This window comes from Sebastes fasciatus, chromosome 14 (assembly GCF_043250625.1).
Source record: "Sebastes fasciatus isolate fSebFas1 chromosome 14, fSebFas1.pri, whole genome shotgun sequence".
Classification (NCBI taxonomy): Eukaryota; Metazoa; Chordata; class Actinopteri; order Perciformes; family Sebastidae; genus Sebastes; species Sebastes fasciatus.
In genome coordinates, this window is record NC_133808.1 from 16960638 (window position 1) to 16986863 (window position 26226).

General features: G+C 41.8%; 1 protein-coding gene and 1 long non-coding RNA gene across 5 annotated transcripts; one reads left to right on the forward strand and one right to left on the reverse strand.

Moving 5' to 3' along the window:
• Positions 1 to 25761, forward strand: ppp1r9ala (protein phosphatase 1 regulatory subunit 9A-like A). Of its 4 annotated transcripts, XM_074659304.1 has the most exons (20): positions 1 to 179; positions 1583 to 3597; positions 15122 to 15254; positions 15428 to 15548; positions 15936 to 16040; positions 16398 to 16533; positions 17394 to 17555; positions 17692 to 17745; positions 18139 to 18368; positions 18557 to 18653; positions 18741 to 18867; positions 19055 to 19206; positions 19788 to 20100; positions 20179 to 20236; positions 20325 to 20396; positions 21401 to 21602; positions 22161 to 22205; positions 23036 to 23152; positions 24156 to 24344; positions 24543 to 25761. In XM_074659304.1, the coding sequence occupies exons 2-20, from the start codon at positions 1729 to 1731 to the stop codon at positions 24699 to 24701; spliced, it is 4341 nt and encodes a 1446-aa protein (XP_074515405.1). In that variant the 5' UTR covers positions 1 to 179; positions 1583 to 1728; the 3' UTR covers positions 24702 to 25761. The 4 variants fall into 4 exon arrangements, with proteins under 4 accessions (XP_074515405.1, XP_074515407.1, XP_074515406.1 ...); XM_074659306.1 differs by lacking the exon at positions 23036 to 23152; XM_074659305.1 differs by lacking the exon at positions 22161 to 22205.
• Positions 23329 to 23705, reverse strand: LOC141782684 (uncharacterized). The gene is made up of 2 exons (XR_012597156.1): positions 23575 to 23705; positions 23329 to 23538 (listed from the first exon to the last, which is right to left on the reverse strand). It is a non-coding gene; the product is annotated as an uncharacterized LOC141782684 (long non-coding RNA).
• Positions 25762 to 26226: the final 465 nt, after the last annotated feature.

The window sequence follows — 26226 nt, forward strand, 5'->3', positions numbered from 1 at the left end:
AGGTCTGGAAGTGCAAGGAGGAGGAGGAGGCAGAGAGGAACAACGCTGCTGGAGCTGAGCGGAGTGGAGCGGGGAATGATGGCGGTGAGAGAGGAACAAGGGAGAAGTTTAGTACTGTAAAACACTGGGGACATTGTGGGCGATCGATCGGGCGCCTAACACGATGAAACAAGTAGGAGGTAAGAGCCGTAAAAAGTATAGTTTGAGCGCTGTTGTGTTGTGTTGTGTGTGTAGAGAGAGACGGAGAGTTCCCGACGGCTCGTAGTTGAACTGCCACAATGAAGAGTTGAGACTAACTAACGCTGCTGGCCCAGTTTAACTTTATTATACCTGTGATCGAGCCTCTCTAACACTAACAACGTTTAGTCCAGGGGTCAGCAACCTTTACTATCAAAAGAGACATTTTAGGGGAAAAAATCAGTAAAGATCTGTCAGGAGCTGCAAAACATTTGATCATTGTGATGAAGGTAACACAGTTTATAGTCTAAGTATATAGTTTATAAGTCTAATGCAGTGAGGGCCAAGAGACAATGTACTTTGGAGTATTAGGGCCACATTAAGGGGGAAAAAGTGATGAGAATTACAGAATAAAGTCATAACTTTACGAGAATAAAGTCATATTACCAGAAAAAAGTCTGAATTTTACAAGAAAAAAGTCGTAATATTAAGAGAATTAAGTCATAACTTTACGAGGAAAAAGTCGTAATATTACAAGAATAAAGTCCTAATTTTACAAGAACAAAATCATAACTATGCGAGAAAACAAGTCGTAATATTACGAGAATAAAGTCATAACTTAACAAGAAAAAAGTCATAATATTACGAGAATAAAGTCAACTTTACGAGAAAAAAGAAAATAACATGTAAAATTACTACTTTATAATATTATGACTTTATTCTCATAATATTAAGATTTTTTTCTCATAAACCTTTGACTTTATTTTCATAATATTACGACTATTTTTTCTCAATGTGGCCCTAATACTCCGTTGTACTACCATAGGCCTACAACAATGATAAATAAAAATGAAAATGTAAACAAAAAACAGTTATTCTTTTCCATTTTTAAAAGTCCACAGGGAGCCACTGGAGAGGAGCTAAAGAGCCGCATCAGGCTCCGGAGCTGCAGGTTGCTGACCCCTGGTCTAACCAATTGAATAGTACTATTGAAGTTAATAGCTGGTTAAAGTTACTCTCCATTCAACAGCATGCCAACGTTCATGATCTAACTCACCTTTTCATGTTTTAATCTTATTTACACACTGTTTTGGTTTGCATACAGACAGAGATCATTGTGTATGAACTCATTTTAAATGAAGCATAGTGACAATTATTATTGTTAATAGTCTGTTTATTGTCAATACTGTATATGCTGCTCCTATTTTTATACTTCCTTCTATTTAAATGGTTCATATTTTGTTACACTTTGTTTAGCTCACTTTGGTTAGCAGATGCATCTTGTTTTTTGCACTATCCCCTTTGCTGCTGTACACTGTGGGACTAATAAAGGAATATCTTATCTTATGATGAATATTAACAGATTTTATTCATTATTTTACTGTCCGTCTCTCTCTCTCTTTAGATGACTTTGCTGTGAGTGTTTAGTATAAGAAGATCCACCGGACCCATGGCACCGCTTGCTTAAAAGTCGAGGGATAATAGTTCACCACAGTCTCTCCAAAAAACCCGGCTTTTCTAACTTGGACTGAAGTCACAAACAAGCTAAACATGATCAAAGCGGAAAGCAAAGGAGGTGAGAGGACCTTGAGGAGCGCATCCCCTCACAGAAATGCTTACAAGTCTGACTTCCACGCCATTAAGTGCAACTTTGATGGGTCCAAATCATCCGAGGGCGACGCCAAATCATATGCAAATGGCTCCAGCCCGGACACCCGGGAGGACTCGAGGGGGAGGCCTTTTGGCACCAGAGTGAACAAGATAAAGAACATATTCCTACAGATGGATGGTCAGCAACAGGAGTGCCAGGAGGTGAAAGTGACCCCAAAGCCCGATGTGTCCCCGGTGTCCCCAACGAAGCTGCAATTTCCGGCCAACACTCCCAGAGCTACCCCTAACAGTGCCATAAGCCCAGAATCACAAAATTTGGATAAAACACCCAAGGGGGAAGATGTTGAGATTGACAAAGTGGCTTTGGCGGAGAAGTTTTCAGTGACCAGAAAACTCTTTGAGAGGGGCATCAAAGAGCAGCCTGCAGCTGAAAAACAGTCTCCAAACAGAGTAGTAAATCGTCTGTCCCTGGGAAGTGCGTCTGATGAGGGGAAAAGCACAAGGAGAGCATCGGGATCCTCTGAGACCACTATCAAATCAGAGCAAACTCCAACATCAACAGTCAAATGTCAAGCGGATGAGAAGGCTGATAGTGAGAAAAAGCATGTGTCTAGAGTGTCGTTGAATGCAGGACCCATGTCCAAAAGGTTGGATAGTTATGGTGCAGAGAATGACTCTGAAGACAACACCACAGCTGCCGCAAAGGGAGGAAAGGCGTCTGCTAAACAACACAGCACGACTGAACACTCACTGCCCGTCTCTCCAACAAGGGACAGCTCAAACAAATCTCCTGTTAAAGAAGCCACTAACTCCACCCCTGTGATTGATGCCACTACTAAAAATACATCCCAGTCGGCGTGTGTCAGTAACAAACCAACATCTTTGGGGTCTAGTGTTAAAACAACAGTCCCAGTTACCAATGCAGCATACAAATCTAATTCTCCAACAACTGATGCCAGTCACAAAGCCCTCTCAACAGAAAAAACAAGCCCAGTTAGCCATGGCTACAAACACTCCTCATCATCCAGTGATGGATTTAGTAGGACATCTGTTGGTGGGGATCTACATAGTCCGCCCCCAAGGGATGTGAAGCAGCCTCTTCCATCAGCTGGTGGGTTTCAGAACACTAACAGGGCTAAATACCCTGAAAAGACCAGGAGTAATGACAAGCCGTCCAGCCAGAGCTCATCGCTGGACTCCAGGGGGGTGGGCGTGGTACGGGCAGAACTGGTAGTGGTTCAGAACGAGTCCTCAGAGAGCGAGGAGAACGAAGATGAGAACGTTGAAGATAGTGTGTTTGAGGAACAGAAGGTGCAAAGCCCCAAAGAGGACCCGCTAGCAGACCTGAGGAGAACCTCTCCACCGGAAAAACTGAACTGTAACCCTGCTCATCTTCTCTTAGCGAGAGACAAAGAGACGCAAAGGATAGCAGAGACCGTGGGCGAAGGTAGACTCTTGGAGGACGACGATCGATTTGGGTCGAAAAGGGAGAGACGGGAAGACGTTGTGAATCGAGATGGCGACGATGATCGCGAGGAAGACGAGGAGGAGAGTGAGCTGGAGGAGCAGGTGGGCCGGAGCATCCTGGATAGAGCCTCACCGGTAGTGTACGGTATTGAGAATGCGGCATTTGTGGATGACAGAGATGTGGACCAGGTCCTTAGAGAAGAAGAAGAAGAGGAGGAGGAAGAAGAGGAGGAAGATCATATGTATGGGGATTATGACGACTGTTACGAGACCACTGGGCTGTCGGATGAGGAGGAGCCTCCACCAAAGAGGAAAATCAAGTTCTCCACACACCCCATTCAGGTTAGTATTATGTGCTGTGTTGTTTACATCTGAGCCTAAAAACATATTGCACTGTACCACCGTCATTATAAACCACCGTCACTGCTGATTCAGCAACTGTCTGACCTAGGTGTTTCCCTGCAGACGTGAGACAAATTAGTGGAGGCTGAGAATGAATGCTTTAGTTGGGCATGTTAACGTCACAGCTGCTGCACTGTATCATCATCCCAGTTCGTAAACTGACTGAGGTTTATTTCATCTTAGTGAGCAGGGAGGCAGGTAGTTTGACAGCCTCATCACCTAAAGTTTGCAAGTGATCAGGACAGAGAGGGGAGACGTTTGCTGGCAACACTGTTTGTGGTATTTTTGGAGATATTGTTGACATTGCATAAGAGCTTGTGAAAGAAGGAGCAGTGAGATGGAACTGTACAGTAAAAAAAAAAATCATTGCCACCCCTGAGTCACTGCACTGTGTGGGTATTTTTACTCATTTAGAGTGGTTCCCCTCTGCTAGTGAATCATGTGTTGCACACTCATGAGGGACTTTTTCCCTCCAACATGGATATGAGGAATTCAGGGATTATATTCACCCATACGATCTATTTTACAGACCATGGCTAAGTTATCTTATTACAGCTGGGGAATTCCTGATCTATTTAACCATCCATTAAACCTGCAGTAGGCAGAATATTTTTGGCATCATTGGGCAAAGATTCCATAATTATCTTTCAGCATATTGTAATTCAAGTGTTCTGAGAGAAAACTAGACTTCTGCACCTCCTCATGGCTCTGTTTTCAGGCTTTAAAAAATCTTTGGCCAAAATTGACTTTGGCCAATCACAGGTCATTTCAGAGAGCAAGCGTTCCTATTGGCTGTTCATTCAATGGAGACAGCTGTCACTAACTCGCAATCTCTGATCAAACGGTCGAACTAGGCAGTGCTGATCAAATATGAATCAATATTCTGTTACTGTAATGTCTATTACCCGACAGCCATGTCATCTCATTTTAAAGCTAAACAGTACACTACAAGATATTTATGAAAACATTTGAAGTGAGAAATAGACATTACAGTAACAGAATATTGATTCATATTTGATCAGCGTTGCCTAGTTTGACCGTTTGATCAGAGTTCACGAGTGATTGACAGCTGCTCAGAGACGGCAGGCTCCAGCTCGGCTCTGATTGGTTGTTTTCCTCCAGTCTGTGAAATCTTGCAGATGCCATTAGGAGCACCGGAGGACACAGAGGCACATGATTATTTTCAGATTATTATAATTTATAAGGATATGAATCTTTAGTGAAAAGCAGGAAGTCCTACAATTGGGTTTGTAGAGTTGTGTGATTGACAGAATAACTCATATTTTGCCTTTGACCATTGTTAAATATGACATTAGATGCTTTCATACACTATCTAATCTCAACTAGGGATGTTCCAAATAGTCTGTGTACACTCAGCATCACCAATATAAGTGATGATTTGTTTTATCCTTCCTTGAACAAATAAGTTCGGAGAAACAGACTGCAATTTTGATATATCTTCAGGCTTTACAGATTTGTGCTCCGAACTGATTTTACAGCTGGTGTAATGTCTTTTGGTATTGCCACACATCACTTGTTGTAAACGTTGCCATGGTGTATTTAAGGGGTGTGGTGGAAGTGGAGGTTATAATTTTTACTATAGATATTCCACAACCACCATATCGACACAACATTTGGCTAAAGCAGGGAAAAACAAATCACTCCAGAGCATTCCACATAGCTTGTAAACAGCTCAGTGTTTATCCAGGCCTTAAAATGCACTGTTATCTCAGGGTGTGGACCCCCCCATCCCAGTCATCCTGGCAGGGGGTCCTGGGAGAGGGGACCAGAAGCTGACCCTAGACTGGACACAAACAACAGTGCGCCTCCTCCGCCCCAAAATGGAGCTTTGACAGAGATAAACTCAGCTTTACAGTTCACAACAATATGGTAGACTGTGTCACCTCTATGTAGCAGTTCACATACTGCTCAGAACAACAATGAGAGGAGGACTTTATGCAAAACAGAAATAGCCGATACAAGGTTGTATTGTTGTTCATGCCAGATTGTATCAATTTACATCCCCCAAGATATTAGCTGTACAAACCGTGTACAAATAATATGTGCAGTGCTAGTATGGCAATTTAGTATGTGAAAGGTATGAGTAAGCAGACAGCATTGGCAAATATTATGAGTGAAGTTGATGGATCTGGAATGTAGGGCTGCAACCAACTAATTATTGTTTTCAAAATCAATTAATCAGACAATTTTCTATTCTCAATTAAAGCTGCAGTGGGTAAAAATGGAGCAAATAACCGCAAACTCGGATCAAACGGTCAAACTAGGCAGCGCTGATCAATATGAATCAATATTCTGTTACCGTAATGAACATTTCTCGCCTCAAATGTTTTCAGAAACATCTTGTAGTGTACTGTTTAGCTGTAAAATGAGAAAGTTGGTGACCCGGCAGCCATGTTGAGATCAGTTGAGGAAATACCAAGCACCGCCCACCAGCCGGAGCACAGCCAATAGGAACACTCTCTCTGAAATGGCCTGTGATTGGTCAAGGCCATAGATTTTTTAAGCCTGAAAACAGAGCCATGAGGAGGTGCAGAAGTCTAGTTGGCTTTTAAAATGTCAGAACATTTCCTAAAGGCCAAGGTAACGTCTTCAAATCACATGTTTTGTCCAACCAACAATGCAAAACTTAAAGATATTCAGTTTACTATCACATAAGACAAAGAAAAAGCAGCAAATTGTCAGCAAGTTGAGAAACTAGAGCTCATGTTCAAGATTTATGCTTAAAAAATAACTTATATGATTATCGATTATTAAAGTAGTAGCAGATTAATTTTCTGTCAATTGACTAATTCAGGGTTCTCACGTGTCCCAGAAAAGCTGTAAAACAGATGACCAGATATTTTCCAGTCATGGAAAATGGAGAGGAAAAAGTCAAATGTCCTGGAAAATCTTATGTTGTCCTTGAAAATTATTTCTCCTATTTTCCTTCAGCTGAGAATGAACTACTAGTCTATTTATCAAAGCTCCTCAAACCGGATAACATTGCCATATGAAAGGGCAAAGATATATTCAGTTTCATATTAACGTTCAGTTGGTAGTTTATGGACGAGACTGTCATACCAGCGAGATCATCACTGAAAATGTCCTGGAAAATGATCTCTAGAAAAGAGTGGGAACCCTGTAATTGATTAATCTACTAATCGTTTAAGATCTACTAGAATGATCAAACTGTCCCGTGATCCTCGTACCTCGTCGTTCCCATAACAAAAACCTGCTCAGTGGACCACAAGATAAATAATTATCCATGTTGACCAGTTCAAGCTATGATGTACATTTCTAACCTTTCTTTATACAGTGAGGATGTAAATTTCAGTTCAATAATTATTGAATTATATGGACTAATAGTATGTAGTAAGTAATTAGTAAATGCTTTTAATATTAGGATGTACAATGCCCAGTTTTATTTCCCCAGTCCGTGTTCTACCCACCAGGCTGCTGTCAGAGCACCTAGGGGAAAGTAAAGGATATACCGGTATGCAACAACAAATGAACAACTGTGATGTGAAGATAACTAGCAAGTCCAAAAATGTCCAAGCATCCTTTTAAGTTTCCAATTACCTTTTTTTATACAAATGCATGACTGAGTGCATGCAATGGACAGGCTGGAAAGAACACAGAGAGATTTGTCAAAACAATGACATGCGCTTGGATTAAACCCACGGGGTCAAGGTTACGTGGTATGCCTGTTTGCCAATTAAGTCACATAAATGTCCCTCAGCCAACCTTTCTACTACCTGTGGCCTGGCTGACAAAGGGAGGCCTCCCCGCTAGCACTGCATCATTCTCCACAGTCTGCTGGTCAGAGCCGGCACTGGGATCGAGCACTCGAGTCGCAGCTAACAAGGAGAGAGGAAGTGCTTTGTGCTTCTGGCTCACAACGGGATTAGGTCCCGACGTAACCCGAGGCTTCTTGACAGAGGAGGTGTCCTGTGTGGAAGAAAGGTCCTCTTTGTGAAGTAAAAGAGACGTCCAGTTTAGTAGTACATGCATCAGGGTTGAAAAACAAACTTGGTTAAAGAGGACATTAGTGCACACACTTTCAGTAATTGCTAAAAGTGAAAGTCGTGTGTCGAGACAAATATTTAGGGCTGCAACTAACGATTATTTTCATGATTAATCCATTAGTTTTTGGGTCTATGAAATGTCAGAAAAAAGTGAAAAATGTCCATGGGTGGTTCCCAAAGCCCAAGATGACGTCCTCAAATGTTTTGTTTTGTTCACGAATCAAAGACATTTAGTTTACTGTCATAGAGAAAATATTATAGAAGCCGGAATTGGAAAATTGAAACTTTTTTTTTCTTAAAAAATTACTCAAATAGATTATCAGAATAGTAAATGAAGTGAATCTAATAGTTGACAAATAATCGATTTATCATTGCAGCTTTACAAATATTGGATGTTTATGGTTGCTAAATGCATTTGATGTACTTGGTATAGTTGCATTGTGATGAAAATACTCAAAATGTGCAATGTAGGAAAGAAATAGCTAATAAATAAATGCACGGTGTTGTTGAAAAAGCTATTATTTAATACATTTTGTTTTGTGAGAAGATTCTCCTGTATATGTGGTAACACAGACTCAAACTTTAGTAGGGCATTGAAATGCTGCAATCCCATTGCTGCTGTGTCAGTATATAAGTTTGCTATACCCTCTGGCTGTATGAGCAGTACAAATATTGCACCACTGCTCATACTGATTATATCTTTGGTGTTAGTGAGGACGTTGTTTCCTTTATAACTGCAAATAAAAACCAGGCCTGTAATATTAGTGTGTCTAGGCTTGTCCTTATCCAAAGAAACTTTTAAACCTCAAATCATTTTTATTTTTTTTTAGAAGTTTATAGGTTTGCATCTACTGGAATTCACCGTCGCTCTGAACCCTGTAGTTTGTGAAAAAGCCAAGAGTGATTGAATGATTAACGCTCCCTGCTGTAGGCGTGTTATCTGCTTGGGGACAAAGACTGCAGTCATTTTCAGGAGTAGTTATGTGGGATCTCTAGATAGGTTGTCTTGGGTCTTGGTGTGTCGTGTTGCACACGAAGACATATAGAACAGGAGTCAAAAACCGGTTCGCCGTAACAGAAAAGAAAATGTCTAAAAGCAGGATCTGCACCTGCTGCTTTGCCCCGCCCTCGCAGAGTCACAAGAAATACCCCCAGCAGTTTATTGGTCAAGTGAGCACATGGTGCCGTCTCCAAACACACGGGGTGTGGTGAAGGATTGCAGAGTTCATTGTAACTGAAAGAATTCTGCATTTTGTTCTTTGTTTGCACTGTAGATAATTACTGTCCACATTGGTCACTGTTCAAGTATACACGTCCTTTTGTCAGTTAGGATTCCCATATGCCCGCGGCAAAACTTTGTTTAGTATCTGCAGACATTTCACCTTTGTAGTTTGTAGACATAGAGTGGAGCAGGAATGAGTCCTAAAACCAGGATATGAGTTTGCATTTTAGCACTTCTGGTTCTCTCATCTGGAAGTCAATGAGTTTTTGAGTGGGTTTTTTAGTTAGATGCCTGAAATGAGGTCTGTGGTTAACACAAGCTTAAGAGATTTTAACGTTTTGTTTGTTTCAGTAAATATCCCACATGTGAATTTGGAAGCTTTTACGTGTCTTTTACAGCTTCGTTGTTTATACTCGCGTTCATGCAGCCGTGGCGTAGTTCGTTTATAGCCTCACGTTAGCTTTTTACTTCTGGCGACTGCATTCACGCTGGTGTTCATTCGTGGAGATTATTTTAGGGCACAAAACGTGTAAGTATCATTAACGTTTGTTTGCCACAGAGCTTATTTTCTGCAATAATCCAAAACAAAATGGAAAAATCCCATTGGCTTTTTCTCGAAGGGAACCCAGGGCGATGCTAACTTCCTGATTGGCCTACAAAAACTGCATCACTCCATTGATGTGGAGCCTGATAACAAGAGTTTCATAGGTGCCCCTGTGGTGTTTCTGCAGAAGTCTTGGAACGGGAGTTTACGGCTATTTGCATGCCTTAAAAAACAGTCTGATGGGGTACAAAGTATCCACAAAATACTTCACTTTCATCATGCAAAGCTAATATTATTCTATCCAAAATGCACCCAAACACTTGCCTTTTGTGAAGATGGACTAAAAGATAACTCTTTCATGTTAGCGCCAACAACAACATCGGTCAGGAGCTGTGCTATTGCGATGGAGTTAATCTTTTTTCGTTCCGTCAACATAACTTTATCAACAACTTACAAAAATCTATTGTGAATCGACTCAAAATCACGATCCTTAAGTAAACTCATCTTCCCCCCACCCCTATTCTTTACAGACACTGGAAAGTTAAGATTTAATCTCTACTCTTCTATCTGTGTTTCATGTGATTAGTGCAAAGCAAAAGGGGCAAACTCCACATTTGGTCTCTGGCCTCTGTGGCCAACCCATCCCATAGTGTTATGCTTTCCATTTCCTATCTGAGACGGGTCTTCTGCCGGTCAGAGGAATGTGTCTGACGAGACTCCACCCTCGTCCAACCAGCAGACAGGCCCTCCCCTTGTGGGATCTGAGTTCCCTCCAGCCACCTGGGCAAGTTGGTGACTATCCGACAAAATGGGGAGGAATACTAATGCAGTCGCCTCAATGCTGTTCATTAAACAACTTGGCCTGGGATGAGTCTGGGGCTGATTGTGATTGCCTTAAATGCTTTCATTATGTGATTACAGACAAACCCATTAGCAGACACTGTGTGTTTTCACTGAAAGTTAGCAGTAATTGTGTGTTAAAAGTTTTCCAGCAGGACAAGAGGAGCTTTTGTGGGCCATCTATATCCTGCTCAACCTGTTTTTGTTTGCACTTCTTTCGAAATGGGATTCCATTATGGCACTCAGACTCCACCTCTTCCTGCTGTAGGCCATACACTAACACTTAAAACCTAAATATTGTTGTTTCAGATACAGTCAATCATTGTGACCTTAACAGAGTGTTAATAATTCCATACAGGAAGTACTATATTTTGTTCTTTTTCCCTGGTGTGTTTACACAAGATCTAAAAACTGGGCCCCATGCCTTCTTCCCTAATTATTCTATGATCTGCGCCAGGCCGCCAGGCCGCCACCCCTGCCACGGCCTGCTCTCACAGCATGTTTTTGATTTCTTGTCTTTTTGTAAGCCCGCTTACATTACAAGCTTCCCAATCCAGTGGTCAGCCCTCGTTTTTGGACTGGCAAGAGATTTCTCTGGTTTGCTTTTTCCTCGCAGCTGCTGACTCATTTCCCACATTGGTATTCAGCGGTGTGGGGAGGGGAATGAGGGAAAGATGGAGTTGGGAAGGGTTTTCAATTTGGGTGTGGGCATGTGTTCATGTGTGCATGTGAGCACACGTAGACCACTGCAGTTGTTGGAGATGGATGAAAAAGCCCACACATGCTGCTGTTGGAGGGAATGGAAATATGAAAATGGCATAGCAGTCAGTTGACACACATCACGACGTCAGTGACCGCGGTGATAAAACATGTTAAATGCCATGTTCTGTATACATTTGAGGAGAGATTGTTAGTTCTTCGTTGGTCTCTCATTCTTGTCGGAGATTTTGAACTTGAGTGTGTTGGTTTGAGCTGATGGTGGACTGGGCATGGTCCTGAAAAACAAAGGAAAATGGGCGTTTAGTGTGATAACTGGAGACAGCGATAATAGTGTGAGCTCACTGAGCTGTGTATAAGGCTTGTTTGTGAGGGAGAGGCTAATAAAGAGATTGATTTCTGTCTTTCTCGCAGAGAAAAAACAGTTGTTGAGTGATTAGGTTTCAGCAAAGAACAGGACATTGTTCGAAAAAGGCCTGGGAGTCCATGGCAACAGGGAAGTCAGACTTTGGAGTCGTGGGGAGGTAGAGAGGAGAAGCCAGTCGGGACTGCTGCTGCTCAGCTAACGCCGGGACCAAGGATGCAGACGGTGGTGCTCCCAATATTCCATTAGCCTACATTTTCAACCCTTCATTACTAAAGTCTCCAATGTCTAAACTAAAAAGCATCTTTTGATCCTTAATGAAATTCCCGTCTGCTCTAGTTCTGTGAATCCATTTTTAACTGTCTAGATTAGAAGTTGATATGCTTTGTCTTGCCTATTTATAGAAGCGCTTTCAAGCTTGTTGTTCAGAGACATGCAAAACAAGTTTCAGGACAAAAATGTCTTGAGTTGCTTGTTTAAAAAGTTTTCAGTGCTCTCCGGCGCTGTGTGCACTGGCCTCACCTTTGTGTGACAAAGATAACAGCACCAGATATAGGTCATAGACGATAAAACCTTTGGCAGTATGTATAAAAGGAAGGAGGAGGATTTTAGACGGAGGAGGACTGACTCCCTCGGGTTGATGGAGGGTCGAGGCCCCATGAATAGCATTCCTGCGTGCACCACAGAGCTGCAGTAGTGCGCATAATCCTCAAGTTTCTAATCTGCTTTCATTTGGTTTGGGAGGCTACATGGGAAGAGGTACCAGCCCGCAAAAGTACCAAACCAGTACATGTACATCTTGTTTCCAAGATAACACAATATGATTCATTCCACTTGGATAAGTGTCTGTGAAAAATCAGCAGAAACAGTTGTAGGAATTCACTTTAACAAATTGAACAGAGTGAGATAATCTGGAAAAGTACTCTCTGCACTGTTTTGGGCTGATGTCCAAACTAAGGTTACAAAGTGAGGAGACAGAAAGGAGATCGTTTGTGGTTCCTCAAGTCTTGACACGCTGCAGGACCTAGACCTCAGATTGTTGCCCAGAGTGGAAAAGTTTACTCGATTACATCACACGTCCTCTTAGCCAATGTCTCAATCAATCCTGTAATCCTATAGTAAACCGTTACACCTTGTTGTTAGATGCTTTTATTGTGTTAACCACAAACCTGGGTTGTACTCTCAATATGATGGGAGCACAACTCAAACATTTGTCACAGGGATTAGTGATGTCTCTCACATATCCGAGGTTGCACACTAGAATACAACATACCTAGAAGTCAGGAAGACTACTTCATTCATTCTTTCCCTTTATTCATTTATATTCTACCTGCGGCTCATATCCGTTCCCGTGTCCTCCCACATTCCTGTGTATGATTTCCAAAAGCAAACTCTCCTGCTTTACTCCATCCAATTAGTATTCGGAAAAACTACAACTCCCTTCCTTCTCATACGCACAGTAGAGCAGATGATGCTTGTCATTAACTCAGTCAGCAGTACCTGGGCACTGATGCCAGCATCCTGCCACCACCACCATTATCATCATGACTCCACCCAGATTAAGACTAATGATGACCAAGCAGGGGGTTTGTGTTACAGACCCACTGTTGGGTTCATCCCCATAATCAGGCATTAGCCCCCTGATGGAGTCTGCCGAACTCTAATCTACTTTTTTAGCTTCTCTATAAACTAGTCTCACTCTCCTTGTTTTGTTAGGACTGTGTTAGGTCCAATGATCAAGAGTCTAACTAGTTATCCAACAACTAGTTCGGTGACAGAAAATTAATAGGCAACTACTGTAGTTTGATAACAAATACTCATTATTTATTTAAATTGTTTTAGGTTTTCATATCATTCTGTAGCTTCCCAGTGGTGTTCCTTATGTATTCAAATCCGAACATTCAAATGTATGTATGTTTTAGCGGTAGACCAGCAACTCCCGTGTTCTGTGAGGTAAAATGAAATGGGAATGTAGTCTGGTCTGGTCTTGAAGACTGCAATATAACGACTTCAGTTCCCCATCGGAGAGGTCTGTCTGATGGTAAAGTAAAGTGGTGAAAGTATTCTAAATATAGCGTACGCTTAAACTGATATTGATTTTATTTTTTAGGTGGCTAAAATGTGTTTTCCTGCTGCTCCCGTCCACAGACGCTTTACCTCACTGTCGGACAGCCCTTACTGACGGGGAATTGAAGCCGTTATATATCGCTCTCTTCACACAACCCCACTTCAAAAAACCCAAATTAACCCTTTCTGTTATTTCCAGCTAACTTTGACTCAGCCAGTCCTTAAACATTATTCCTAACCTTATTGATTAGCTCTGATTAGCCTACTTTGGTAACCTACGTCGTTGCTTTTTGCAACGGCTGTGCATTTCCATTTGAAAAGCGGAACACAACGCATGTAGGCAAACCCTTTAAGGAGTTATTTTAAGCATAGATTCACTGCGATTTGACTTTTTAAACTTGAAGATTTGCTGGTTTTCTAAGTCCTAATGTTGTTAATGTTAAGTTAATCTTTGGGTTTTGCCTCCTTGGCCCTCTGGGAAACTCCGATGGACATTTTCTTTCACTATGTTTTCTGTGTTTTTGTTGAAAAGATGAACCAAGAAACAATCAGCACATTAATCAATAATGAAAATAGTTGTTTGCTGCAGCCCTGGTGCTAACCTTGTCTTGACACTGAATGAACTGTGAACTCTTATTACACTGTAGTAGTAACTCAGTCACAACACATGGTCATCCCCAGTCCATTTCATGCTGAATATTGCAGCGCTCACTCGAGTGTTGTTCAGAGTGGATTACGAATACCATTCCTGTTTGGTGGTATCCGTGGTATTCAAGGTAAATGGCACATAGTGGTGTTGTATGCAATAACCCTTAAGGCTGATGTTGACTGAAGGTTAAGGGATTACTTTGTTTCCTTTGTATAGCTCTTTATTATATTTCTTTGTACTGTGCTGCTGACAACACTTGTCACCTCCGAGCATTGATCTTTTTGCTACATCCACTGCTCAGCTCTCAGCCCAGCTGTGCCCTACTTTCCACGCTGCTCATGTTCTGCTCTACTGTGTGTATCTGCTTTATAATTCCAACCCGAAAAACGGCCTCTGGGGGCACATCCAGTGCTTTGCGAGGCCTTGCCTGCTAAATTCACAACTTCTGAAAAACTCTGATGAAAGTCCTCAAGGGTTATGTCTCGGGAATGCATCTGCCGCTTCAGTGTCGCTGAGAGGCTTGATTTACAGCTGTTGAAAAAAATGTGATTGATAAATCTTTCATAAAAGATTGCAAAAGATCACCAACAAGAGTTGACAATGCAGTCTATATGGTTGGATAACTAAAGACCATCAAGCTTCATAATCCCTGTCAGATACTATTGTGAGAGCAGATGCCACAGTTTGATAAATAAATGAGTGAATTTCAATGCTAGTGGTCCAAATCATCATCAGAGGGCTCTGCTGTCCCTCAGCAGCTGTTGAAGTGTGCTTCAGTAGTGCTCTGGCACTTTAATTTCCCTCATAACGGTCCAAAGTAAGAGTGTAATCCTCCCTCCCCATGCAGTTTCTCTCAAATGAAAAATGTCTCCTTATTCAGCCTGCCAAGATGAATAAGAACTCAAAAGTGAAAACAATATGCCTAATATGTCTGCGCACATCCTCTAGATACCCCTCAACATGTATCTGTCTGATGGTTAGCTACTTGGTAAGGCGGTATACTGAAGCTATGCACTTGATATTTTGACCATCGCAGGTCTTCAGTACCTTCTCCAATGAGGAATATGATCGGCGCAACGATGACGTGGATCCAGTGGCGGCGTCTGCGGAGTATGAGCTGGAGAAGAGAGTGGAGAAGATGGATGTGTTCCCTGTGGAGATAGAGAAAGGTGAGTTTAGTAAACATCAGTCATAAAGCAACCAGTGAGAAACATAATCACTTAATCTTTATACATGATCTTTATTATATCTTTATATGCTTGTCAAGGCATCAACATGTGGACTTGATGCTTTTTGTATGCAGTTCTTTCTACCCACTCTTCGTAATTTCTCTGCATTTTAGAAGACAATGGACTTGGCATCAGTATCATAGGAATGGGAGTGGGAGCTGACCAGGGTCTGGAGAAGCTGGGCATTTTTGTGAAAACAATAACGGAGCAAGGAGCTGCGGAGAATGACGGACGGTGAGTAAGAGCGCTGAAACCTCTTTTTTTGCACAACCCCACATTTAAGTCAAAGAGTCACTGCTAATGTTTTGTATATACAACCGGAAACATGGTACTCAGTGTACACTGCTCCACCACGAGAGTTTTTTAATGTCGCACTCTAGGAATTGCTCATTCCCCCAGAGCCCAGTGACACACAAGACACAAACAACCAGATTTATTTATAGCCGCACTAGGAAGCTAAAGAAAATAGTTGCTACTTCAATTTCCCAGGCATTTTTTCGATTCGATTTATTGCCAACTGCATTGAAACTACTGTGTTTTTTCCATCTTTACTACTCCCAACTCTTCTGTTGAAATGCTTTGAAAACCTCTCCTTATATTTACCATCTTCTGTGTCTCCAGCATACAGGTGAATGACCAGATCGTGGAGGTTGATGGTGTCAGTCTGGTGGGCGTCACCCAACTGTTTGCTGCAACGGTCCTGAAGAACACCAAAGGCACCGTGAGGTCAGCTCAAAGCCCGTCTCCTAGACCCCCGTAAAATCAAGACAGAGCCACTGTTATCACAATTAGAAATAAGTGGTAAACAGTTGAGTCTTTTTTATCTCCTGAGAGTCCAGAGGCCATGAATGATTATTTCGTTAAAGTGAAAATAGGCAACACAAAGTATTGTGGCATGTTAATGATCTGAAATTAAACACCCACACGGTGACAGCACAAGGCCTAACATTGCATCTGAAAATTTGCATTTCCCTGTAGCAAGTATACCTGACAGAAGCTGCAGTGAGGTATTTTCAGCCAACATGTAAAATATGTTTACATGTTATGGCGCACTAACAAATTGCATTTTAAAAAAACAAACAGGTTTCTGATTGGACGGGAGAAGCCAGGCACGCAAAGCGAGGTGGCCCGCCTCATAAGCGAGACACTAGAGCAGGAGAAGAACCAGCAGGAACAGCAAGAACACCTGGATGACCCCTATGAGCACTCAACAGAGGAGGTGAGTTGGGACTTCGTTAGAAAGAAAGCTTTCAACGTCGCTGCTCAACCTTAAACCATGCTAATGTCATATGGGATGGATGGTAGAGATTGGAAAGATGCTTGACTTGTGAGCGTTCCCATCAAGACGGATTATTAGTGTGGTTTTCAGGTACTTCTGTGTGACTAAGTACCCAGTTGGATATACCGGACTTTCCCGGTTGGAATTATGACTTGGATGTTGATGTGAATGCTATTTACAAGCAGGACACTCATAATGAAGTTGACTCTGACATGACATGAACTCGGTATTAGCCCCCTTTGCCACGCCTGCCCTGCAAGCCCACTCAGCTCAACCAGGAAACAAGCAGCTGGCTGGGAAGTTAAGCCATGTGTCACCATTCTGCTGCGTTGGAAGTTGTTCAGTCGACCGCCGCCGCCTGTCTGCCAGAGTTGTGAAATGTTTGCTTCCTGAAGTTCAAGCAGCCACAAGCCTCTGTTTTTTACGATAGAGAGACTGGGCAGAGAATATAAGAGGGATTTACTGCCGGAGCAGCCAAAGACAAAAAAGGGAATGTTGCATAACTTTAAGTGAGGAAGTGGACAAGGTTTCTAGTGGCTCTGTGGTTATGCAAAGTGTGTAGGTGTGATGAATATTGTTCAAGTTAATGTGTTCGATGCTACAGACATGTATGTGTAACTCCCACAGTGCCTCTGCCTGAACCACCCACCAATGTTTGGTTATGATGTATTGATTACAACGTTCCCCTCCAGACTGTGGTGAACTGGGAGTGTTGTTGACGCATGCTGAGCATGTTCCTGGGCATGCAGGGTGTGTCGGTGTTTGCATTATGTGATGCCATGTGTGATGTCATACTTCAGGAGGAGCGCTACGAGGAGGAGGACGACAGAGTGGAAGAGAGGATTCTGTGCTCCAATTTCTCTCCGGGGCAGAACGTAGAGATGTTTGAGCTGCCCGATTCAGAGGCTTTGTTTATGCCGAGCAACATGGACGGCTCTCAGATGGTCTTCAAGTTCAAAGAGGTATCACCCGCTCCGTGACTTTCATTTAAAATACATATCAAAAGTTTCAGTATTCTGTGTGGACAACCAAAGATTATTAATAACATACAGTAATGGATGTAACCAAATCTTTTATTTTCCTCTTATTGTTCCTTAGCTGCAGCACAAACACAGCGTTGCCGCAGCTGAAATAAATCAACTGAAGGAAAAGGTATGACGAAGATGAAGATATTCTCATAATATACAAGAGAAATACATATATAAGTTTCTTCTATTAGTATTAAACTGTATATATGGGACGTTTTGTTTTTTGAGAGTGCTGGTTTCTTCGCAGCCTTTTTGCTTCTCAACTTTTAACTTTTATGTACTCACATTGAGATGATTATTCCTAAGATACTTATACTGACAGCCTCTTGGCAGGCTGTACACTTAAATTCTATAGTAGGTGCATTTACAGTAGGTTGTTGAAGAACAACCAGCAGACAAAATGTGAGATCTACGTCTTTTAAATGACTATTAAATACTACAAGTAACACAGAGGCTGTCCGAGGCCAACTCAATTTAGCTCATCTACTGTAAGTAACATGTCACCATCTCTGTACAGCTAAGGGGTTCCGAGGAGGACAGGTCATTGTGGGATGCCAGGGAGTCCGCACTGGAGCAGAAGATCGAGGATAACGACGACAAAATCCTCAAGTTGGAGAGTTACTGGCTGGAAGCCCAGGGTCTGTGCAAGACTGTGAATGAACAATTAGCTGAGACTCAGGCCCAGCATGAGACCCTGGACAAGAAGTACAACAAGGCCAAGAAGCTGCTCAAGGACTACCAGCAGAAGTGAGTTTGTCTTGAGTCACACAACGCTTTAGTGGTGGAGGGTGCAATGCTGCTGGATTCAGTGGTTTTACTCAAGTCAAATTAAATATTGTTAAACTAAGGTATAAGATCTGATTTAAATTCTGAGATTAAGTGGTTTAGTAGCTAAAGAACTGGTGGGAAACCACACTTCCTTGTTTTCTCCCCAGAGAGATTGACTTTGTGAAGAAAGAAGAGGAGCTGAAAAAAAGCCTCGATGAAAAAGACAAGTGGTATAAGGAGCAGCTGGAGAGCTTGCAGAACAGGGTAAGACCCCAGCTTGAAAAAAAAAGAATAGCTTATACACCACAGCAGACTCGCTAGAGACACTGAAATGAGTTGTTTTGTCCACAGATAGCTGTCCTGGAGTCCAGAGGGCCGTCAGACGTGGAGCGTCAGAGTGGTCAGGACTCGGCAGCAGACGAGAGATTACTCGGCCAAGACCCAGTCACCAACACGCAATCTGTTGACTCACTACTAGGTACAAAGGGTTACTACAATACAATCTAGTTTAAAACGGAAGTACACACGTCACCCTTTCATTGATGTGATCTGTTAAACATTCACAGGCACACATCATAAACTCCAGTGACCCTGGTAAATAATTAAAACCAGTATCTTATGACTTATTTGGTATGTTTGTTTGTTGTTTTTTCTCTCCTGTGTAGAACAAGACTGGAGTGAGTTGGTCCCTGAGACTGAGCGCTTGGACACCAGTGCACACCGGGCGAAAGGCCTGCTGGCCCAGAAGGCCAAACGTCAGCCTCCTTCTCGGAGCAAACTGAAGGAGAACTTCGCGGTGGCTTCGAGTCACTCTCAGGTCAGCCAGGAAACAGCTGATAGTGATACGTTGCTGTGTTGTATATGAGCATGTAATTGGATTGAACAGTCGGCCACCTGAGGCCAGATGTAAGGTATGACATGAAACATGAAACCCCATCAAGGTGTCACACTCAAAATGATATCCTGGAGGTGAAACTAATGGTGACAAAACACCCTGTGTCTCCCTTTTTATAGAAGAAGCAGAGCACATACTAACTTATATTAAAGTTTGTGAGCTGAACAATAAAATGCAGGATTTCATGCGGTGATGCTGGCTGACAATTTTACCGAATCTGTCTTGTTATGTCAAAACAAAATTGAGAATTCACTGTTGTGCTGCTTGAGGCAGCACTTTTCCTAAAATTGCCGTAAGATACTCACAGCTGTTCTAAAATACTAGAGGGAACATCCTTGAGTGTCTTTTTGTGCTTTTACAAAACAATATTGCACCTTTTTATAGTGTTTGTGTACATGACTCAGCCAATCGGTACTGAAGAGCAGAGCTTTCAGTTATATAATAAGCTTTTTATCCTCTCTTCCTCGCATTGTCCTTGTAAATAATTAGCTTTGTCCCCACAGGAAACTGAAGAAGAAGAGGAGGAGGAGCAGGAATCTCCCAGGAGGAGGAGGTCCATCCAGGAGAGCCTGTCCCTTCCGGTGCCCGTCTGCTATCCTGAGAATGGACCGAAAGATGATCCAGGAGAGACGAGGGATGCGTCCAGGAGTAAGGCAGAGCTCTCCAGCAGCCCGTCTTTGTCGCCATCCCAGGGAGACAGCATTGAAAGCAGCGGAAGTCCTCCTTTGTCCTCTCCAAAAGACGCCTCGTCGCCACATTCGCCCTCCGGACTCATGCGCAATGTCAAGAAAAGGGAGTCCAAAGGGAAGAGCAAAGGTATGCGAGAGCAAAATGCGATGGCTGCAATATCGACGCTTCTGTTGCATCGTTACTAAGTCTATCGTTTCATTGCAGAGGAGCTAAATGAGCCGTCGTCAGCAGGAAAACCTAAAAGACGATTTCCAGACTTTGGGTAAGTCTCCACAGTGATCACCGTCATTCATCTCCAAGTTACCATCATTTTTGCACTAACACAAAAATTGTTTTTACTACATCAACAGAGGCCTCCGGAAGTCAGGTGGCAAAGGGAAAAAACATGACAAGGAAGCGATGAGAGCGTCTTTGGACAGCAGGTACGTTATCACTTTACTTTAAAGGTGACAGATATTCCAAAATATCTGTTGAGTTGTTGTGGTTCCATGTTTTCTAACACATTTGTTGGAGTTGCTACGTGTTGCTGTAAATGGTGGTGCAAGTGCCAAAGATAGATGTCCAAATTCTTTTTTTAACTGGATTATTAATAGAAACAATGTTATTCAAACAAACAAAGGCTTGTGTACAGTAAATGGCTGAACTCCATGAAGACGTTAACTGCAGTATTACTGGAATCCACGTTAGTCTGTGGGTGTAAATGTTGAGCTACACAAGACCAAGGGCCAGTTGTATAAACTTAGATTAAGACTAGTCTTGGGTTTACACTGGTCTTAGATTGTGAGGTTAGATTAGTCTAATTAAGCCTGTCTGAAACATAAATATTAAGACTGATTTAATTTTTACATTTAGCTAACTATGTCAACAGTTCATCCTTTACTTTTAACTATTTAAATTGTTCATCCATTACTTTTAGATAACTTTTTGCTAACTTTTTACATTTACATGTATCCTGCTTACCTTTTCTGATGTTTTCTCCCACACTTGCTGTGGTGTCGCTGTTGCTGTTGTATTTGCCATTTTTTCCTCTTCTGTTAAGTGTCTTATTTCACCCATAATGCATTGCGTCTTCTTTGTTGGAGTTTTATGGTGGTTGGCAAACAACTTTATGATGCATTGCCGCCACCAACTGGTAGCAGTGTGGATCAGGATACTAACTATCACTAGTTTTACTACTAAAGAAAACGAAAAGTCAGTATTACATTAGTCACTCATAGGGAAGCGTTATGCAACAGGTAAACAGGTAAATTGTATTTAAGACAAAGACTAGGTCTATCTTTATGCAACCGGCCCCTTTCTACTTTCTTGTATCTGATGGTTATTACCTACTGAGTCATTTTAACAACAACACATGGTGTATTAAGCTGTCACATGAGTGTAATGTGAGTGTGGATAACTGCATCTTTGTTATTTCTCCAATGCCCAGAGGGTCGGCAGAGTTACTGGAGGAGTCTGGAGGGAACCTGTCTCCTGCAGATTCAATGACTTCCATCCCCACCTGTATGCCCTTCAACTGGTTCGGAGACAAAGAGAGGGACAGAGACAGAGAGCCCTCGTCGTCCAGCAGCAGTCTGCCGTACGTTGCAACTGAGACCAGCAGTGAGCAAAGCCAGGACCGCAAGAATAAGGTTTGTAACTTGTATGTGAACATAAATATTGGACATAGAGAGTATTAGCATCCAGCAAAACGTTGATAAGATATCTAGTATTGAGATATAACAACATCAGAGGGGGTCACAAACTTGATCCCCATGGCCAGCTGTAGAACAGTCCTCATCTGTCCTCCATCATCATGATATATTTCTATCTTCACTGAAAGAGTAAAACTAGTAGGAACATAATGGGAGGCAGTTTCAAGACATGTTCCGATTCAAATGCTGCAATAACTGGATACATATGTTAGCCAGAGAGCTGGCACGGAAGTATTTGGTGGCTTTTCAACAAGTTTGCAAATAGTGACACATCAAACGAACCCAGTGAACCGCGTGGCGAACTGTCACACACATGCTGCGGTCGGGCTGGTGTTCCCACGATGCCGTTTTAACGAGATCAAGACACGGGCTGAACCGAGAAGAAACTGATTACTAAGAGAGAGGTTTTTGGTTTTGCTGCTGTGTGCATTATAATGGTAGGTGCTTTGCTGCCTGGACATTTTAATCTCACTGAACCGTGTTTCCTTTAAACAGACAAATCTCTCCTGGTCCTCTTTATTCAGTCGCTCATTAGATTTGGTACAGTATACGCACTTTTTGTTTTTTACGCTTTTGATTTTAGATGCCACAGTAGAGCATTACTAACAAATAGAGTTCTGTGATTTTCAATGTCTCACCTCAGCACATCCTATGAATACATCATGTTTCATTTTTGAACTGGGTATGTGGTAGTGTTACATAAGAAACTAATGTTATCTAATTATCCTTTTATCCACATTCAGACAGCCTCGTGGCCTGTTTTAGAGGAAACGGACGAATCCAAAAGTAGTTTCTAGGGCTCGTTGCACCAGCTAACCGGACGCTTGATCAGATATAACAGCAACACTAACTGCTACTGTAACTAACTTTTAGTGCGCAACCTGTTTGGAGTGTAATTCTTACGCTACATTGAAATTAAACTGCATATTAAACTTGCACATAGCTGGTGCAATAGCCTGCAGGTTCCAAATTGAACCCACATTTGTGCCACATTTTTAACTTTTAGACCGCATAAAAAAATAAATCACCTGATGAATCAAATAGTTGATCTCACAGCATCTCCCCAACTAAATTAAAAACATTACCCCATACCTGAATTTGTGTGCGCTTGTGTGTTTCATTAGAAGTAGTTAGTTGTTGTAGTTTAGAGGTTGTGTAGTTTTGGTGGTGGATTAGTGTGCTGAAGATCACTTACTGCTCAAATCAATTACTTGGATTGCTGCCACTGAAATCACAGTTTTAATCATTTATCATAATCAGTTCTTATGGTTCTCACCAGGCCATCACACCTGTATGTTTTGGCACAGAACTGTTGTTGTTGGTGATGTGTTGCTTTAGTAAATTGCGTTCCTTGTTTCCACTTGTTCCAGAGTTTTTCAGTCATAGATGATTCTAACCCCGCCTGTCCCAGTTCAGACATCTCTGGGTTAGTCGCTGAACCCAATCTGTCTGGGCGCTCACACACTTTAATCTTCTCTTCCAGCGAGGTGAGTGCTCTCCTTGTTGCGCCGTCACAAAAGCCGTGTGGGACGCCTTGATGCGGCTGAAAGGGGACATTCTCAAGCATGCTCTTTGAGCCTTTCCCCTCCTCCTTTTGTCATAGCTTAGATTAAATTGTGAATGCAGTGATGACAGAAGAGAGCTGCATGTGTGTGTGTGTGTGTGTTAAAGCTATTTTGTTTTGTGTAGAAACAAGTCTCGTGGCTTAGCTTTTTCTTGAGTCAGCTGTGATGTTAATAGTTTGTACTTTTGCCTCTGTGAAACCGTCAACCAGTGCTTCATGTTCTTTACAAGCTTTGGCAGACCACATGACGACGTCGACTGCTCCGCTGCCTGCTCAGCAGCAGTTTGCTCTGATATTATAGTTTCCAGTCTCTCTCAGTAAAACATGCAGTATGAAAACACACACATAGACCTGCATCTGAGAATGTAAATGGTATTTTGCCGTCATTGCACGCATGTTTTCTTTGTGCTAGCTTGGGAAATTTGTACACAGTTTTTTTTGTTGTATGGCTTCACTTTTTTATTTTGGTCCCCCAGCCTTGCCCGTCACTAAGCTGAACTGCTTTTCAGCAATTTCTCCACCTATAGAAACAATACATTTACTCAGACGAAATTTATTTAAGTGATTTTTGTGAATGAAGTGTATTTCACCATTCGTCACTTAACTGTGCTTTAGGAACATTGATTAAAACTGACACATAACATAACACATACAGTACAATCCATGGCATCGAATGGCTGTTGCACGTCGTTGGAAGGCTTCAACTATATATATTTTTTGGTATAAGTATTTTTCCATGTACCAGACATGAGTAATCTTTTTTCACACAAGGTGCTTGAACTCACTCAGACTTTCAGAATCCTGCACAGAAATTTTAATAAAAAATTCAATTAATTTACAAGAAGTATAAATGATGATGCTCTTCACTAAAGCGACAGTATGTTTTCTTTTCTAATATCTGTTTGTATTATCTGTGTTTTCTGTAGACTTTGGATGATGAACCGGTAGCTACAGGGAAAGAATATCAGTGGCAGAACCGGCCCATCCCTGACTGGACCAATCAGCAGGTCTGTCACTGGTTGATGGGCATGAACATGGACCAATACACACCTGAATTCACAGCTAAGGGAGTGGACGGCCAGCAGCTCTTGTACTTGGACAGTGACAAGTTGAAGGTAAAAAACACAAAAGAGCATGATGATGATAATTAACTTTGAATTACCTGTATAATAATAATATTTGAATCATATAAGATCTTTTTCACTGCTAGAGAAGTCATTATTTAGTCGAGCCTCATCAACCTCTGACTGCCACCTTGTGGCCAGAATATGGTTCCATTATTTTGCACTAAATCTGTGCCCTTTTTCCTTCAGGCCCTCGGTGTGTCGAGTCAGAGCGACCGTTCAACTATCAAGAAGAAGCTGAAGGACATGCGTAAGACCCAGGAGAAGATTGAGAAACAGCGAGAGAAAAGAGAGAAGGAGGTCCGACGCAGCGGGAGACTGCCGGCCAGTACTGACTCTGTCTGCTGATGTAGCAGCTCTGTTCTCTCAATCCATGCAGCTCATAGAAGTTCAACACTAGCAGAACCCTGACCAACCCTCTTTTATACTTTTTGGTGCCATGAAGTTCATGTCACATGACTGCCAGGAGTGTAACCTGTGTCGACTGAGGTGCCAGTTGTGATTTATGTTCATACATCAATGTTTCTCCTGAACGTTTTTACAAACTTCAGCTCAAAGCATTTTAACTGAAAGATGGGGAATGTCAAAAACACAAGTTGGATATGTGACCAAAAAGGAATCCTAATATTTTTTACCACTAAAAAGCTAGAAGCTATGATTATTAAAAAAAAGAAAAGAATCTAATATAGTTCAGATCATGCACACATTTACCTAACGGAAGTCAAATGTATACTGCTTTTTCAGCATTTTATATTTTTGCTAGTATAACTTGCCATGTACAACTCTCCTGCAGGAACGGTGATTGTACAGTTCAGATAAAAAGCACTATATTTGTCTTTAAAGCTTCAATGGGCGACAAGGTTTTAAATGTATAAATGGGTTTTATACATGTGCTTATTAACTGCATATCTTTTTTTTTTTTTACTTAAATACCATTGTTCATTTTATACTATATGAATTTTTCTACTAAGTAGAATAGTTAGGCCGTCGTTTTTGCTGAATGAAAAGCAACAAACAAATCATGTGGGGACGAGGTGAATGCTGCTTCTGCTGTCCCTGACTCCGGCTGTGTGTGGCTGAGATGGTACCACAACGCTCCATGTAAATACACACAGCACGCAGGTCTGCTACACGCACACCTCGCCGCCGCTCCGTTAGACGGTCAGATGTGCCTATGACAAGGACTTGTGTGAGTCGGGAGCACAGCGTCGTGTATGAATGTGAGGCTGAACAATGCCAGCCAAACCCAAGTGCTTCCTTTCTTCTTCTTTTTCTCATGCATGACTCCATGTTCTGTATACAATACGACATGTTGGACTGCAAGAAAATAATGTTTCCCACCTCCACCTTGTGAACCGGAGAAACATTTCTTGGTACATACAACATCAATAAACTAATTTTCACTTTATGTAGTATGCTTGTATTGTTTTCTAGTCTCACAGCTCCTCCTGCTTCAGTTATAAGGGGACACACTTCAGGTGAATAAGGTAAACATTTTTAACTAATAGATATCACCATGGAACTTCCCCAGTTGATTACTTACATTAAGACAATTATTTTTTGTATTACAAGTTTTCTGAAAATTTGATGTTTTAATGTGCAAATGAGGAATTATATAATGCAAACTTTTGGTGAATTTAGGAGAAATCTACAGACAAATAGATAAATTGCAGTAAAATAAACACCTAAATATGTATTTTGGATGTTTTCTTTCCACTAGTCTGAAAGAAGACATGTTATGGAAGCAAAATCAGTAATCAGTAATGGATTAGGCTCCTTTACTTTTTGTGCAATCACTTAATTTACCATCGGATATGCAGTGAAAATTTTTTTTACACTCTACATTCTTTTACACAAAGTCTGTCTATTAAGG